The 17,621-nt window shown below is 48.9% G+C and overlaps 1 protein-coding gene across 1 annotated transcript in view; it reads right to left on the minus strand.

Moving 5' to 3' along the window:
- Positions 1-16,536, minus strand: part of LANCL2 (LanC like glutathione S-transferase 2) — a 42,130-nt gene extending 25,594 nt beyond the window's left edge. Inside the window, exons 1-2 of the mRNA XM_060247724.1 lie at positions 16,257-16,536; positions 7,488-7,605 (exon numbers count right to left, since the gene is read on the minus strand). Of these exons, the coding sequence (XP_060103707.1) occupies positions 7,488-7,605; positions 16,257-16,478 (340 nt within the window). The 5' untranslated portion in view covers positions 16,479-16,536. The remainder of the gene's footprint in view (positions 1-7,487; positions 7,606-16,256) is intronic.
- Between the last annotated feature and the right edge of the window lie 1,085 nt (positions 16,537-17,621).

A 17,621-nucleotide genomic window follows, 5' to 3' on the forward strand; every position in this document is an offset into this window, starting at 1 on the left:
CTGAGCTACTGGCAAAATGCATACCTCAAAACTCTCCTAGCGTATTGCTCAATTCCTCCAGGATTCAGAATGCATTCCTCTCCTCCCTTCCTATTTCAACCCTTCCTACCATGGCAGAGGAGGCTACGGCACAAGACTGGCAGTATCGGTGGCTAGCCAATTAGGCAGGCAGATGCCCGGGCAGACCCAGGCAGCCAGTGGGCTAGCAATCCCTCCCTGTGTGCTGCCTTCCCTCAGCACACCAGAGGACAGTCCAATCAGGAATCACTTGACTATCAAGCAGCCACCTGCTCAGGTGAATCAAAGATCACACACGAAACATGTCACCACCTCAAACCAAGGCTCTTTGATGCAACCGGTTTACCTGTTTAATGGCAACGAGAGCAATCCAGATGCACGGGTAAAAGGGCGGCGCATCACTTGTCTGTTTTTTGCAATAATTTATGCCCTGCTTATCTGCCAAAAGTCACATGCATAGATGCTCACAGAAATCACACGGAAGGGTGCCATCGCTCTCTTATTAAGGACAGCCACAGAGTCGGCATTTGAATTTGAAGCTTCTTATAGCTGCAAACGCCATTGGGTCTTTAGTGATCATGCATGGCTCATAAGAGATCCTTGCTGGTGGCTAAATCGCGCATGAATGCTGCCAGTGGGAAATCATCTAAAAATGTGAAAACCGAGCTTAAGAGGAGGTGGTGCTGTAAGTAGTGAAGGCTGGCTACAGCTCTGGATTCCCAAGCATCTTCCAGGGAAGATTCAAATGCTCTTTTTGTTAAGCACTGTCATGTGCACAAGACTTACCAAGGCTCACTTTGAAAAGAGCTCATGGCCCATGCTGGTCTCGGTCAGCCATGTGGACTGTGGGCAAGAATAGCCTGCCTGCGTATTCTATGGAGATCCAACGTGTCAAAACCACACATCCATTCTCCCGATTTACACTGCGATCCGATCCAGAGCTACAAGGCTATGCACTGGCCCTGGTGTGACTAGATGGGCTGCCAAACTGGATAGTTTGATCCAGCAGGGCTCTTCTTATGTTACCCCAGCATAAGCGCGCTGCACGCATCACAAATCTATTCCCACTTAAAGCCACCCTAAAAGAGAAACTGATGAGCTGTGATTGGATCCCGTTTCTTTATGTCTCTTTTAAAAATAGCCACAGGAGGGAGGGGCGATCGTGACTACGGAAGAAGCACTTCAGCCCTTCCCTCTCCCTTGCCACCTTCCTGACACAAATCTCCCCCCAACCCCTCCGTTCTTTGTTATATTGGGGGGGGGGGGGGACAGGACCAGAGGGCAGTGGGCCCAATCACAAAATGGCTGCCCCAGGAGGTGGAGCCAACCACAAAATGTCATAGAGTACGGTTATATATGAAGTCTAATAACAGGATGCCTTTTGATCTGCACGGCCAATCAGAAGCCCTGCTGGGCAAAAGCTCCTCCTAGACTTGCCCACTTTCTAAAAGCATTTGGCAGTCACCAGTAAGGGTATCAACAGGCGCTATGGCACCCACAGGGACCACGTTGGGGAGACCTGAACTAGATGAACCGAGAGAAATACACATTCAGCAGCTTGAAGGCATTTAACAGCTTGCTCTCTCCCAATGGAACTGGAGAACAGCTTCCCATTTTGTCAAACTGTGTAACAGAAGAGAGAAAGAACAGAGAAAAACTGCACCTTGCAGAATCCATTATTTGAGAAAATGTACTTCCACGCTGCAAAATGCTGAAATGAAGTGTACCCAAACATTTTTATGAAGGTGGGTTAGTTGAGGTCAGATAAGGAGCATTCACATATGAAGAAAACAGCGTTGGGTGGGGACTTGAGACACGCAAGTTCAAATCCCATCTCAGACATGAAGCTCACTAGGCAACTTCAGCTAAGCCCAGTCTACCTCACAGGATTCTTTATTTACATTTATTATTTTTTATTTGCAAAATCCATACCCTACTTTTCTGTATCAGGGCCACCAAGGCAGCTAACAGGCTAGAAATATACGTCATAAAAACACTTTTTAAAAAACCATTAAAGCCAAAGAACAAAACCCCCCATTAAAATCAAGTTAAAACATGATGAAATCCACATGCATAAAAATAACAATTAAAACATAGAGCAGGAAGGAGGGATCCCTGAGGAAAATGCTAGACAAAACAGGGAAGCCTTCACCTCTCTGGTGGAAAATGGAAACAAAAGGGGACGAGTAAGCCTCCATGGAGAGAGAGTTCCAGAGTTTTGGTGTCACAACCAAGAAGGCCCTGACCTGCGTTGCCAGAATTTTGTTGTGACTACACAGTAGATCAGGACTATTTTTTCCCTGGGGGGGGGATGCGGTGGAATGGAGTTCTGGAACCTCTTCGTGGAAACTAAATTCTCAAAAAGTGTTTTAAAGTTCATGAGAAGCACCCATGTGTTTCTCCTTCATCTTCCTCTTGAGAGTGCCATCTCTTTTTCCAGAAAAAAAAGCCCCGCAATGATACTGTACAACACTTGGAGGTCCTTCTAAGAACGCCAGGATACCAATACGCTCAGTAAACAATCTTTTATATTTATTTTTCCCTTCTATATTTAACACCTAACAAAAATGGAGTGAATCTTTTTCCATTTTGAACATTTGTGTACAAAGCCCCAGCTGCGTTCCCCAAGACTAACATTTCTCATCCATCTGCCCTGCCGCTCCAAGCTTGTAAATAAACAAGGTTCTGATTTTCCTTGCTGAAATCCTTGCTTCTTTGGTAGCTCTGTTAGCTTATCCGACCATCCTTTTGCTGCTTGTTTTAATCCATAAATTCCTTTTTGATGTTTACACACAAGTTTTTCCTTTCCTTTATCTTCAAATCCTTCAGGTTGTTCCATGTAGATTTCCTCTGTTAAATCTCCACTGAGGAAAGCTGTCCCCAAGTTCAACTTGCATACCTCTTGAGGCTGCTATTGCTAACAGTGTTCTGAAAGCAACATGACTTGTGGCAGGTGCGAAAACGTCTGTGTAGTCAATTCCATATTCTGGCTTGTATCCTTTTGCCACTAAGCGTGCTTTATATCGTTCCATGCTGCCATCAGGATTGTATTTTACTTTTGAGTACCCATTTACAGCCAATAGCTTCTCTTTCAGGAGGTAGGTTTGCAAGTGTCCAAGCTTACTTTTCATGTAAGGACTGTATTTCTTCATTCATTGCATCCATTTCTTTTGTTCTGGATAAGGTAGTCAACTTATTTCTTTCCAGGTTGACGGCACTTTGGCAGGTTGCACTGTTGCACAAACGCCAAGTCTTGGCGGTGGTACGCCTTTGTTGCTCATGCTGACCTGCTCACAGTAACTATGGTTGTCTCTGCTTCTCTTGGACTTCCTGAATGACTCCGTGATCACACTAGAGGGGTTTAGCAGCGGCTTCTGTCAATCACGGCATCAAGTTCCCTTGAGCTTCAACGGCAAAGGGGGCAGATGAGGCAATTTATTTCTTTTTAAGAACACTGAAGCCACAAAGCTGCTCCCATCTTTAGAAGCAAACCCCCTGCAAATGGCAGGATGTTGTCACCTCTCCATCTACGGCACCATCTGCTTCCAATGCCCTGAAGCCTTCCAAAAAAGACTTCAGGAAGGAACACTGGGGGGGAGGGAGGGGGGAACCCACGGTCGCTCATTTGCAGAATTAAATCATCCGAATACAGGCCAAGCTGCTCTCAGCTTTAACTCTTCTTCGGAACCATGCTGGAAGGCAATTCAGTGGTCGCACAACCTCACCATCCGCTCTAAACCAGGTCAATTCACACACCAAGCATGGGTCACATCACACATCGGGGTTACGCTATGCGGCAAGCAGAGAACCAGCACTAACAGGGTTTTCGTGAAAGAATTCTCTGGACTGGTGTGAAAGCGGTGCTCACACACACACACATGAGAATTTTGCACACAGGCTTTCCAGGAAAAAAAAATGTAATTCTGCAACTGGTATTAATTATGCACATTTCCTATATTTTGCATTTGTTTACTATGATGCAATTTTACTATCCTGAAATGTATCTTGGATATGTTTGCCATGCAGAGGAGCAAAAGGTTTTTTTAAAAAAGGTACAGGCTCCCTGTCCTCCACAAAGGGAAATCGATTTCAGCCGCTTCTTAAGTTTAGAGATTATACCAGTTATTGCTCACACACAGAGACAGCTTTTTGGTTTTAAGGCTTTAAGTCAGTTCTTTGTGGATAGCAGGCTGGATCCAGCAGAAAATCTCCACAAATAGAAGGGGAGATGAGATTTCTTTGGGATTCCAGCTGTTTTTATTATTTGTCGCTTTCCCTCTATCTTATAACCAGTGTTCCCTCTGAACTAGCGTGAGCTAGCTCACAGTTTTTTAGCCTCTGGCTCACACATTTTTGTCCCGGCTCAGGAGAAATGGTCCCAGAGCCAACTGATTTATGCAGTCGCTCACAACTTTAATGCCAGTAGCTCACAAAGTAGCATTTTGACTCACAAGACTTCACATCTTAGAGGGAGTATTGCTTATAACTCTACTTACTTCTCTGATAAGGTTTTGTTACCTTCTCCTTCTCTTTCCTTATTAACTTCTCTCATTTGATGACCTTGTCCTGGCTCTCTCCTTTAGCAGCTACATTCATGCCTGATTCTCATCTGTCTCCTCATTTAGATCTCTACCGTAACACCTGCACCTCAGCTCGAGTTCTTACCATTCTCATGAGGTCTGCCATTTTCTTCCACCCCAAGCAACCCTCTTGCTGACCTTCTTTCTTTCCCTACTGCGCTCTCTCGATTTTCACTTCCAAACTTCCTCAGCATCTTGGAAGTTTCTCAGTGTCTCATCTTTTCTTTCTACTAACTCACTGCTGGGTCTGTTTCAATCCAGTTTTTATTTCTGTTCATTCCTCTGAATCTGCTTCTACTTCTGTTTTCACCCGTCTCTTGTTTCCTACAGTAAGAAAGAACAAGTGTCCAGTAGCACCTGAAAGACTAACAAAATTTGTGGCAGAGGGTGAGCTTTCGTGAGCTCTGCTCATATCCGACTCGCAAAAGCACATACCCTGCCACAAATTTTGTTAGGCTTTAAGGTGTTATTGGACTCTTGTTCTTTTCTGCTGTTACAGATGGATTAACATGGCTACCTATCTAGATCTATCTCCCATTTCCTACATCACAAAGTCAGTTTTCTGTTCCTTGCTCTGATACTGTTAATCATTCTGTTCTTTGGCTCCTGAGAGACATGCAGCTTCCTGACTTTAGTCCAATCTTTCTTTTTTTCCTGTTAATATTAAGTCGTCTTCTTTCCTTCTTCCCAATCTGAAGTCCTTGAGGGTCTATTCTGGGTCGCCTCCTCTTTGTCTCATTCAAGTTGATCTTATTATTCACTCTGTTAAACAATTCTACTTTTCTTCTTTCTCTTCCCTTTCCAGTATTGCTGTTTGCCTCAGTTCTACTTCTGACTCAACGCCTTCCCTTTATCTTGAGCTCAACTTCTCTAGAACTGAGCTACTGGTCAGTCCTCCTCTGCCATCTACAGCTTCTTCCTATCTTTTCACCTTCAGCAACACCACAATTCATCCTTCTTCTCAAGTATGGGATACACCAGTGCGGTGTAGTGGTTAAAGCAGGAATGTCAAACGTGTGGCCTGGGGGCCGGATCAGGACACCAGAGGGCTCCTGTCAGACTCACGAGAGAGAGAGAGAGACAAACAGACAGACAGAGAGAGAGTGTTTTATTGGCTTGTTATGCTAGAGCTCTCCTGTGCAACTGGAGTTTTGCCTCTCCCTTGTCTCTCATGATGCCCTCATGATCCAGTCTTTCTCAGTAGGAAAGCAATGTGAACTATATAAGATGAGAAATAATAGCAAGCCAGTCAGGTGGATATTACACTGGAGAGCCATTGACAATCTGAGTAGACCCGGAGGGGTGGGGGGGGGGGGAGAGAAAGCCTGCAATGCCATTTCCTTGTTTTCCCAGGCTCAGGGCATTTTGTATTTTTCAAAATTTCTTCTGTGATCCTTGTGTTTTTTCTTGATGTTTTATTTTTAAAATTGCATTGCCAAATCCCACTATTCCCCCACCTTTCCATTTTAAACAAAATATTGCAAAAGTTTAAAGCACGTTTGCATTTTAAGTTAAAATATAATATCTTTAATTGTGTTTGTCTGTGTCTTTTATAAAGTTTATAACTCTGCTACCTCACATTACATTTTATGACACACATGGCATGGCCCCACAAAGTCCCATCTGTGTCAGATCTGGCCCTCCTAACAAATGAGTTCGACACCCCTGTACTAAACTATCAAAGTGCTCCTATACAATTAAATCTTACCAACAACATCCTAAACTTCTGGAGGGGAGGCTCCTAACAATGCCATCCTAAGGAGAGCTACAGCCTTCGACACCCATTCACTTCAATTGACTCAGAAGAGTATAACGCCACTTAGGATAGTTTCAGAAAGAAGCTAATAGCCTAAAATCTTGTATGTCTTAAAAGTGCTACTGGACTTGAATTTCGCAGTTCTGCTTAGAACGGCATTCTGTATTCATGCCCTCATGATCCAGTCTCGGAATAAGGCACACACGGCCGGCCCTGCTACGAGGCAAACTAGGCAATTGTCTACAGTGCCAGCTTTCTGGGGGAGCCAAATTGGGCACCCCCCATGTGACTCAGTGATGTTATCAGTTGGGGGGGGGGGAACGTGCCAGAAGTTAGCCTTGCCTGGGGGGCCAGACAGTCTAGGGGCAGCCCTTAAGACACACAGCACCAGGTACCAGCTACTTTTCAGGCTTAAAGTGCCGGGGGTGAGGCTGAGCCAGGGTTGCCAGCTGTGGGTTGGGAAACACCTGGAGATTTTTTTTTGGAGTGGTGGAGCCTGAGGAGGGTGGGAACTTCGCGTGAGTGTAATGCCATAGAGTCCGCCTTCCAAAGCGGCCATTTTCTCCAGGTGAACTGATTCCTATCGCCTAGAGATCAGCTGTAATTGCGGGAGATCTGCAGCCGCAACATGGGCATCGGCAACCTTGTGCTGAGTGGGTGGAGAAACGCTCCCTTTGCAGACTGGTTTCCTCTGAGAAACGGGATTTAGACAAGCCGGTCACAAACAACAACCGGGGAGCTATTTTTCTTTCCTACTCGAGAAAAACGGGCTGCGTAGTTGCCAAGGTGATGAAGAAAGAACTTTCCTCTCCTCCTCATTAGGGGAAAGAGAGCAGGCAGAGTCCAGCCACCACTATACAAGTCTCCATTGTCTACTTCCAGCGGCTACGTAGGGTCAGCGGATGCCTCCCTTCCCCGCAGTTCTTTTTTTGTTCTCAATGTAGAACACATCGAGCACAGCTTCACAGAACAGCAACATTAAAACGAAAAGACGAAAAATCAGTGGAAATGCCTAGCACGCCCGAGCTTTGAAAAATCTAGGAACACAAGCGCCCTCTCTTTGTCGGCAACATCCCAAAGCCCCATCTCCACTGTAAATCTGTGGTTATTTTCCAGCTGCTGAGGCCCCTTACCCGTCCAGCCGGTGTAAGTGGTGCAGTCATGAGGGTCGGCTGTCTTCAGTCCTTCTTCCATCTGCTGCACCAAATCCTTAATTTTTGCGGTGACCTTTCTACTGAAATAGGAGCCGATCTGTAGAAATAAAGATGGAAATTAAATACGGCACGCACATAAAAAAAAAGTAAAGGGGGGGGGGGTGAAATTAAACCTGACATTTAGTTGTTTGTTAAAGAAGGATTTCCTGTCCCTTTCTGTGGGGCAGAGAGGGGGTCAGCAAGGGGTGGGTGTGTCTTAGGATCTGTCTTTGTGTACCCAGGAAAGCAAAGGTCTCCTGTGCAAGCACCAGTCATTTCCGACTCTGGGGTGACATTGCTTTCACAACATTTTCGCAGCAGACTTTTTTTACGGGGTGGCTTGCCATTGCTTTCCCCAGTCATCTACACTTTCCCCCCCAGCCAGCCGGATACTCATTTTACCGACCTCGGAAGGATGGAAGGCTGAGTCAACCTGGAGTCAGCTACCTGAAAACCAGCTTCCACCGGGGATTGAACTCAGGTCGTGAGCAGAGCTTAGGACTGCGGTATTGCAGCTTTAAGACTCTGCGCCATTCTGCTCAAGCCATCACCCATTCAGTGCGACTTTAGAAAAGGACTTTCAAGGCAAGTGAGAAGCATAAGAACATAAGAGAAGCCATGTTGGATCAGTCCTATTAGCTGCCTTCTCCCTCTAGAATTCAGAATCCCAGAGGATTCATTCAGTAATATGACTGTTTAGCAGGTCAGTAACACAACAGATTTCTCAGAGATATGTTAAAGGAATTGCCACAAGTTTTCCCACCTTCTGAAACCTGTGGAGATCTCTCATGTTTATTTTTCTCTTGTGCAGTCCTCTCGAGGGGGCGGGAATAATGACCCCTGTGGAGCTATTACAGCTCAGGAACACATTACTGGGGGAGCTCCCCCCCCAAACTGAGCTTACACAAACCAAATAGGGCCCCCGCAGCTCTTCCTGAAGGACTTCCCGCCCCGAATCTATCGTTAAGTAGGTTAGGCTGAGAGGGTGAGTGGGCCAAGGTTGTCTCGGCCATCTTCCATGGCAGAGCCAAGATTTTAGCCTGGTTCCCCCAGATCCAATCTGAGATTCTCACCCTTGCATCCCACTGGCTCTCCAGGCCATTGTGTGTGTGATCTATCTCTGTGCACCCAAGAGCCACCAGGTTGCACCAATTTGGGCGACCTCAGAAAGGGGGTTTCATGGCAAGTGAAAAGCAGAGGTGGTTTGCCATTGCCTTCCTCTGCAGAGTCTTCCTCAGTGGTGTCCCTTCCGAGTTCTGATGCTGCTTAGGTTCTGGTATGTCGCCTCCCTGATAAGTTGCTCTCAAGTTCCAGGAGCATACGGTGATCCCTCAAGAGAAATATAGAGGCGGAGTGCCGTTGCCCGGTGGTCTCCCATCCACATACAGACCAGGGCTGACCCCGCTTTGCTTCTGAGGACTGATAACATCGGGCTTGCCTGGGCCAGACAGGTAGGGCAAGTATCTCTACTGCAACAAAAAGGTGTGAGCAACTGGCCAAACAACTCTCAATCCTATGTCCAATTTAACTGTTCTTGCCAAAAGGTGAGCTTTGCCATTAAGAATCATCAATGAAAGAACTGGGAGAAAGCCTAAGCAAACAGAAGCAGGGATCTGGACTTAACACTGGTCCCGTTTGTGGCACCGCGGGGAGGGACAAGAGGAAAGGCAGCCTTTTGCTGGGTGGAGGGGGCGGGGCCAGGCCAAGCGAGGGAAGCAGGGGCCCGCCCCAACCTGATGCTGGTCCTATGGGATGCCTCTGGGGTGGGTCGGAGGGCAGGGGTCGACCAGCAGCTACTTAGGTGCAGAGCCGCCTCCTCCTGCCCTCTTTGGCCATCGGATTGTTTGGAAATCACTAGATATCTCCCTTGTTCAATGAGAGCTTCTAGCCCGGAGGAAGAATGCACTAGCGTTGTGAACGTTCCAGAGGCCGTAGTGCTCCAGAGATAAGAAGCATTAAAATACTTATTTTGAATTTGATGCATAGTTCTGAGAACCTCAGTGTAAAGGTTTACGTTGTTTATATGTGCATCTCTTGATAAAGGTATTTATTGAAACGGAAAGTATAACGATCTACTTTATGCACATTTGGAGAATTTATATTGAAACAGCTCTTGAGTGTTGAATATTCTTTACATATTCCTTGGAAGCCTGGAATTGTATTGGAACTTGATTTATGTAATTCTGACTGTTGTATTTATTGACAACAGTGTGTGTCACAACATTTTGACTTTTTTTTTGCCCCATATGTATTACTAGCGTTTTGTGTATTTTTCATGCGGTTGTATAATTAAGTACACTGTTTTCATTGAAAAAGAGAGATATCTGGTGTTTTCTGATTAAGAATCATCAAGCACCAAATGATACCCAGGGAATCGGCCAGACTCAAATAAAACCTGAGTGACACAGAGTGTGTCATGCAATCCACAAACGTGTCAGGATGCACACAAACGTCTTCATGAGCATTTCCAGAGTTCCCTCTAAGCCAGGGGTGGCCAAACTTGCTGAAGGTAAGAGCCCCATAGAATAAATGTCAGATGTTTGAGAGCTGCAAGGAAGGAAGAAAAGCAAATAGACGGGGGAGGAAGAAGTGGCAAGAAAGCAACTTTAACTTTAAATGTGTTCTCCGAGCTACCAGCTGGCTTGGCGATGTGATTTAAAGAGATAAATGCCTTCTCCAAGCTGAACAACTGAACAGTGGGGGCTTCAAGAGCCACACAATGTGTGTGAAAGAGACACAGTTTGGCCACCCCTGCTCTAAGCTGTGCGTGTGAGCGGCTGCTCCTTAACACAGGAAACCCCGCTCAGCAGCAATCTGGAGTCAGGCAGGGTCCTGCACTACCCATGGCCCATTTTAAGATCACAGCAGTCATATTCTGCTCAGGATGTGAACTCCTCTGCTCTGTGGATTTAGAGGGAACACCGGAACAGCTCCTGTCTGCCAAGTCGGTTCCAGTCCCAGGTGCTCCCAGTTGGAAACAGACAAGCAAATAATCAAAGCCTGAGAGCGGCTCCCAAGGCCGCTCCGCATTCATCTGTCATAACATTGCTACTATATTTAACTGCTGTCAAAACGTTATGATTCTGCGCTGATGCGCCGGTGATGCGACGCAGTCAAGGTAATGACTGGAGATAAAGAACCACGCACATAGATTTAAGGCTGTGACGCCCATGCCAGGCTTCTCCATGCATGTTTACAAGGGATCAGGGCCCCCTACCCCCCCAGCAAGCCTTTGTCCCGGAAAGCGTGCTCACGGAGGGAATTCGTGGTCGGTCTCTCTTCTGCTGTGCTGAACTGCGGAGCAAAAAGCTAAGGGTGGGGGGGCTGCTGGTATTTCACTTTCCTCTCTCCCAAGTCCACCGAAAGGGTCCAGGAACCAGGGCCTTTTTTGGAACAAGAACACAGTATCAGGGGGTGTGGCCTAACACGCAAATGAGTCCCTGCTGGGCTTTTTCTACAAAAATCCCGTGTGAAACAACTGGTATCAGGAGATGTGGACCAATATGCAAACGAGGTCCTGCTGGGCTTTCCCTACAAAAACGCTGTGTGAAACAACCGTGATGCCAGGGTGTGTGGCCGAATATGCAAATGAGTCCCTGCTGGGCTTCTTCCCAGCAGGAACTCATTTGCACATTAGGCCACACCCCCTGATATCACGGTTGTTTCACACAGGGCTTTTTGTAGAAAAAGCCCAGCAGGAACTCATTTGCATATTAGGCCACACTCCCTGGCATCACGGTTGTTTCACACAGCATTTTTGTTGAAAAAGCCCATCAGGGACTTATTTGCATGTTAGGCCACACCTCCTGACATCACAGTCATTTCACACAGGGTGTCTTTGGAGAAAAAGCCCAGTAGGGATTCATTTACATATTAGTACAGAAAAGCCCTGTGTGAAACAACAGTGACATCAGGGGTGTGGCCTAATATGCAAATGAGTTCCTGCTGGGCGTTTTCTACAAAAACGCTCTGTGAAATGATTGTGATGTCAGGAGGTATGGCCTAATATGCAAATGAGTTCCTGCTGGGCTTTTCTACAAAAAAGCACTGTGCGAAACAACCGTGATATCAGGGGGTGTGGCCTAACATGCAAATAAATTCCTGCTGGGCCTTTTCTACATAAAAAGGGCCTGTGTGAAAGAACTGTGATGTCAGGGGGTGTGGCCTAATATGCAAATGAATCCCTGCTGGGCTTTTTCTACAAAAACGCTCTGTGAAATGATTGTGATGTCAGAAGGTATGGCCTAATATGCAAATGAGTTCCTGCTGGGCTTTTTCTACCAAAAAGGGCCTGTGTGAAACGACTGATGTCAGGTGGTGTGGCCTAATATGTAAATGAATCCCTACTGGGCTTTTTCTACAAAGACGCCCTGCGTGAAACGACTGTGATGTCAGGGGGCGTGGCCTAATATGCAAATGAGTTCGCGCTGGGCTTTTAAAAAATACTCCTCTGTGTGAAACAACTGTCAGGGGTGTGGCCTAATACGCAAATGAGTTCCTGCTGGGCTTTTTCTACACAAAAAAGTTCTGCCAGGAACTTAGTATGCTTCTGTTTCTCTCTCTGCCCCAAAGTCCCTGGCTGCTCCCAGGGGGAAGGCCTGTCACTCTGTCTTAGCCTAACCCACTGGCTTTCCTTCCAGGTTACCCGAGTGTGATTTCTACTCACTATAGGTGACCAGGCAATTTTCAAGCCTCTTCTTTCTTTGGCTGCACCATTCATTCACCTGCAACTATTCACAAACACTACGGCTGGGTTTGGTAACCAAGCACTTACTACCTGCAAGACAAATCCTCTTTTTAACAGACCCGGCCAGAAGACAGAAACAACACAAGGGTCTCACGATGCCTCTGCCTGTTCCAGAATTATCCAAGAGATACAGAAGAACTCCAGTTTTCCCCCACAGCATGCACCGGCGGAAAGTCAAGTCCCTCCGTCTCAGCCTAACCTACCTCGCAGGACCGTTGTAAGGATAAAATGGGAAGAGGGAGAATTATGTACGCACCAACACACACACACAGAGCTGTTTGGAGGCGACAGGGACACGCAAATGGTTAAGATGGAAGGACCATCTCGGCTCTGGCGCCTAGAGACCACATGGCAGGGCTCCCACAAAAGGGGCAGATGTCAGTAGAGCCTACAGCTGCCCAGTCCTCCTTGGCCACCAGCAGGGATGCAGGGTTGGGAAACTCCTGGAGATTAGAGGACGGAGCCTGGGGAGGACAGAGACCTCAGTGGGGTACAATCCCCTTGAGTCCACCCTCCAAAGCATCACATTTCTCCAGGGGAATTGATCAGTGTAGTCTGGAGACGAGCTATAATTCCAGGGGATCCCCAGAGAAGAGGAAAAAGAAGAAGAGATTGGATTTATACCCTGTCCTTCGCTAGCCAAAGGAGTCTCAGAGCAGCTTACAAATCTCCTTTTCTTTCCCCTCCCCACAACCAGTGTTCCCTTTAAGCCGAGTTAGCGAGAGCCTCTAGCTCACACATTTTTGTCTCAGCTCAGGAAAAATGACCCTAGAGCAAACCAATTTATGCAGCAGCTCACAACTTTAATGCCAGTAGCTCAGAAAGCAGCATTTCTGCTCACAAGACTCCACAGCTTAGTGGGAACATTGCCCACAACAGGTGAGGCTGAGAGAGCTCTTTCAGGGACTGCTCTTGAGCAGAACAGCCTTGAGAGAACTTGTGGCTGACCCAAGGTCGCATCAGCAGATGTGTGTGTGTGTGTGTGTGGGGGGGGGAATCAAACCTGGTTCTCCCAGATAAGAGTCCATGCACTTAACCGCGACACCAAACTGGCTCTCAAGGCAGGGCCCACCATCCCCAAAACAGTCCCAGTTCCTGTGAAGCCAACAAAGAAAAGCCCCTTTTGTAACATGTTGAACCGCAAGGGAATGCAGTTTGCTCCAGTGAACCGTTGCAGCAAAATTAAACAGACTAAAACAGGGGTGGTCAAACCTGCTTAATGTAAGAGCCACGCAGAATAAACATCAGATGCTTGAGAGCCGCAAGACAGGAAGGAAGGCAAATAGATGGGGGGGAGGGAGAGATGGAAAGAAAGCAACTTTAAATGCATTCTCCAAGCCGGCAGCGGGCTTGGTTTGGAGAAGTGATTTAAAGAGACAAATGCCTCCTCCAAGCCAGCTGGTGGGCGGGGCAGTAGGGGCTTCAAGAGCCACACAATATGTGTGAAGGAGCCACATGTGGCTCCCGAGCCACAGTTTGGCCACCCCTGGACTAAAACAAGTAACCCCTTTGGAGCTATTCTACAGACGAGTGTTAGGAGAGGGATGGCCAAACTGCGGCTCTCTTACACATATTGTGTGGCTCTTAAAGCCTCCCCCCACAACTGAATCTTGGAGAAGGCATTTCTCTCTTCAGATCACTTCCCCATGCCAGTCAGAGACTTGGCGAATACATGTAAAATTGAAGTTGCTTTCTTTCCATCTCTCCCCATTGATTTCCTTCCTTCCTTCCTTCTTGTCTTGCAGCTCTCAAACATCTGACATTCATTCTATGTGGCTCTTAAATTAAGCAAGTTTGGCCACCCATGTTAGGATCTCTCCAAGATGTTCCCCATTGCTAAACTGGACAGCCTCAGGGACTCACAACCAGACAGATTTCCTGGCCATTCTCTCTTAACCCCAAATTCTGCAGATTCAGGTTCTCAGAAAGAGCGCTGGAACAAAAGAATTTGCAGCTTCTTACAAAACTACAGCTCCTCAGTTTTCTGGTGGAAGCCACAGCGTTTAAAACTCATAAATTTGCTGTACATTGCTAGTCCTCAGCTGACTTTATACAAGTTGTATTTCCCAGTTGGTCTCTTATCTGTGACTGCCCACAGCAGATCCATAGGCACAGTCCTATATTTCCATCTCTTGGAACATTAGAGTCATAGCGTTGGAAGGGTCCCTCAGGGTCATCCAGTTCAACCCCCTGAATAATGCAGGAAACTCACAAATACCTCTCTCCCTACATTCACAGGATCAACATTGCTGTCAGATGGCCATCTAGCCCAGGGATGGCCAAACTTGCTCAATATAAGAGCCACAAAGAATAAATATCAGATGTTTGAGAGCCACAAGACAGGAAGGAAGGAAGGTAGGCAATGGGGAGGGAGGTGGAAAGAAAGCAACTTGTTCTTCCTAATGTTGAGCCGGAAGCTCTTCTGATTCAATTTCAACCCACTGGTTGTGGTGCTACCTTTTGGGGCAACGAAAAACAATTCCACACCATCCTCAATATGACAACCCTTCAAGTAGTTGAAGATGGTGATCATAACACTTCTCAGATGCCTCCTCTCCAGGCTAAACATCCTCAGCTCCTTCAACCTTCCTTCATAGGACTTGGTCTCCAGCATGACTTCTATTAACTTCACCAAAATAAGGTGCAAATGGTCTTCTCGCATTAAGTCACACGCTAGTACTTTTCTCTCTGACAAGTCAGCTTTCTATGAGAAAGGATTTTGCTCTCATACAGACAGGGCCAGATTAACAAATAGGCCAGGTAGGCACCTGCTATAGGCCTCCACGCCTTTAGGGGCCCCGGGCTGGCTCCCCCCCCCAGTTTTCCCTGGTTGTTAATGTTTGTTTTGTGTGATAGAATTGGTTTATTAAAACTGTTCGCTGGTAAAATTAAAAATGTATTAGGAGATAATTTGCAGGGGCCCCCTCAAGATTTCAACTGCTTAGGGGCCTCCACAGGGTTTAATCCAGCACTGCATACACAGAGGAGCATTTAGCCGATAAAGCCCCACTTGAGGTTAGAAAGGATCCATATCCCCACAGTGAAAACGAGGCCTCAGCAGTCAGGCAATCGGTGCTACGTAAAAGGTCCATTAACTTTATTTAACAGCCAGGACGGTGTGGGTTTTAAGAGTGCTGGGCTAGGATTTGGGAGGCATGGATTCGAATCCTCAGTCTGCCCTGGAAACTTGGGCCAGTCACAAGTTCTCAGCCTCACCTACCTCACAGGGTTGTTGTGAGGATAATATGGAAGAGAGAATAATGTAAACTGCCTTGGGTGGGTTTCCACCGAGGAGAAAAGGCAGGGTATGAATGAATTAAATGAATAAGTACATCTGGAACAGAAAACAGTCCTGCACCATCGGTACTAAACCCCTTCATCAAAATGAAACGGGAGTCCACCAAGCACCTTAAACGACTAACGACCTATTCCAGCATAAACCTTCGGCGAGTTTTGGAGGGCGCTTCCCGAGCTCCAGTTTAATTCTGTACGATACGCAGATTCTCTCATTTTCTGTTTTAGTGTGGCGACATGCGTTCGCAGCCCCCTCTCGAAGCGTGCAACAAAAAACCTGGAAGCGAAGAAACACCCTCGAGGAAAACATCCGCGGAGGGGGGGGGGGGGACGACGCATGCAGAAATCGAGGCGGGGTCAGTGCAAAAGAGACGCCCTCGCCCTTTTTACTGGGGGCAAACGGAGTAATGTTGCAGCCGCGGGAGGGGGGGGGCTGCACTTAAACGGGCCTGGCTCGTGTCGCCGAAACGGGGCGGGGCCGGCCGCGAACGTTCGAAAAGCTCTCCGCACATCAAAGCGCTGCGCCCGCTCCAGGCGGGCGTTCTAGAATTTAGAACGTTGCCAACCTCAACGTTCCAGACCGCCGCACGGAACGTTCGAACGAGCCCAGCCCGCGCTGCAGACCTCGTGGCCAGGACGGGCCTCCCCTCCCTCCCTCATTCACTCACCTTCCCGTCGCCATCGAAGGGGAGGGCATCATCGCCCTCGGGCGGCGACGGGTGGCACCGCTTGCCTTCCGAGCCGCTGGGGGAAGCCTCGGCGCCGCTGGCCGGAGCCCCGGAACCGCCGTGGGCTGGGTAGTCCGAGTAGGGGTTGTTGAAGGCCCGCTCCTCCATCTCCGCCTCGCCGCCGAGTTGCAACTTCAGCCTTTTGGACATGCCCTCTCCCATCTCAGCCCTTCCCACCGCGGCACGGCGAGCCGGCGGGGACACGCTTCCTCCCCCGGCGAGCTCGAAGAGCCGCAACGCGAGCGAAGGAGGCGCTGCTGCTGCAGGCGAAGGGCTGGCAGCTGTTGCACCGCCGCCGGTCCAGGAAAGCAGCGCGGGGGGGAGGCGCCGGTAGCCGAGTCGTTCCCTCGCTGCAAAAGCAGCCTTTCCAAAAAATCCTCAGTCGCTGGGTCTGCACCGCTGCCGGCACATCGCACATCTGGGAGGCATCCGGGCGGGAGGGAAGTGTCTCTTGCGCCGCTCCTCCCCCCTCCGTTCCTGGAATGCAACCGGTCGACTTTCCAGGTGTGCCTTGCTCCCGGTTGCCACCTTTTCCCGGGAGAAAAGGACCCCGCCCTGCCAAGAAGGGGGGGGGGGCGATGGCCTGGGAAGGAATCCGACGGGAGGGGCTGCACTCTCTCCACCCAGATCGAGCCTCAGCAGTCGACCCGGTCCGCTCCAGAACCCCGCAGCGCCCCTCCCGCGACCCCTCCTTCCCCGCCCTCCATCTCCTCTTTCTCCCTCTCCCCGGGGCCCGAAGGAAGACGCTCAGGCCGCCATCGCCCAGCCCCGAGGCGGCCGGCTGCGGCGAGCTCCTCCTGCTGCCTGGCCCCGGGTTCGAGTCTCCCCTCCGCTCATGCTAGAAGACGAGCATCAGGACCATCAGGGGGAAAGAAAAGCCGAAGAGGAGGCAGTAGACCAGCAGCTCCTTGGGCAGGGACATCCGGAGGGCCTTGGGGCCGCCTGGCACCATCGGGGCGAGGGCGGAGAGGCCGCGAAGAAGGCGCTGCTGCTGCTCTTGGCAATCTGTATTCAAGGAGCAGCTTCCAGCCGACGCCGCTTCTCCGCTGCTGTCGCTCGCAGCGCCTCTTCCCTTCCCTCCCAAGGCAGGCGGAGGGCAAGACCCCAGCCTCCTAAGAAGCTGGCACTGTGGGGTCGGCTGGGAGGGGGAAGCGGCCGCCGGTCTCTGGCCCGGTTCCTTCTGCGCTCCGCAGTGTGCGCCTCTAGCTGGGGCGTCGGGGCGGTGCCAGCCAATGCACGCGCGCCATCTCCATCCTCCCCCCCCCCCCGCCCAGCCAGTTTTTGTGGGCAGCCGCCAAGAGCGCG

Source organism: Heteronotia binoei, chromosome 10 (assembly GCF_032191835.1).
Source record: "Heteronotia binoei isolate CCM8104 ecotype False Entrance Well chromosome 10, APGP_CSIRO_Hbin_v1, whole genome shotgun sequence".
Taxonomy (NCBI): Eukaryota; Metazoa; Chordata; class Lepidosauria; order Squamata; family Gekkonidae; genus Heteronotia; species Heteronotia binoei.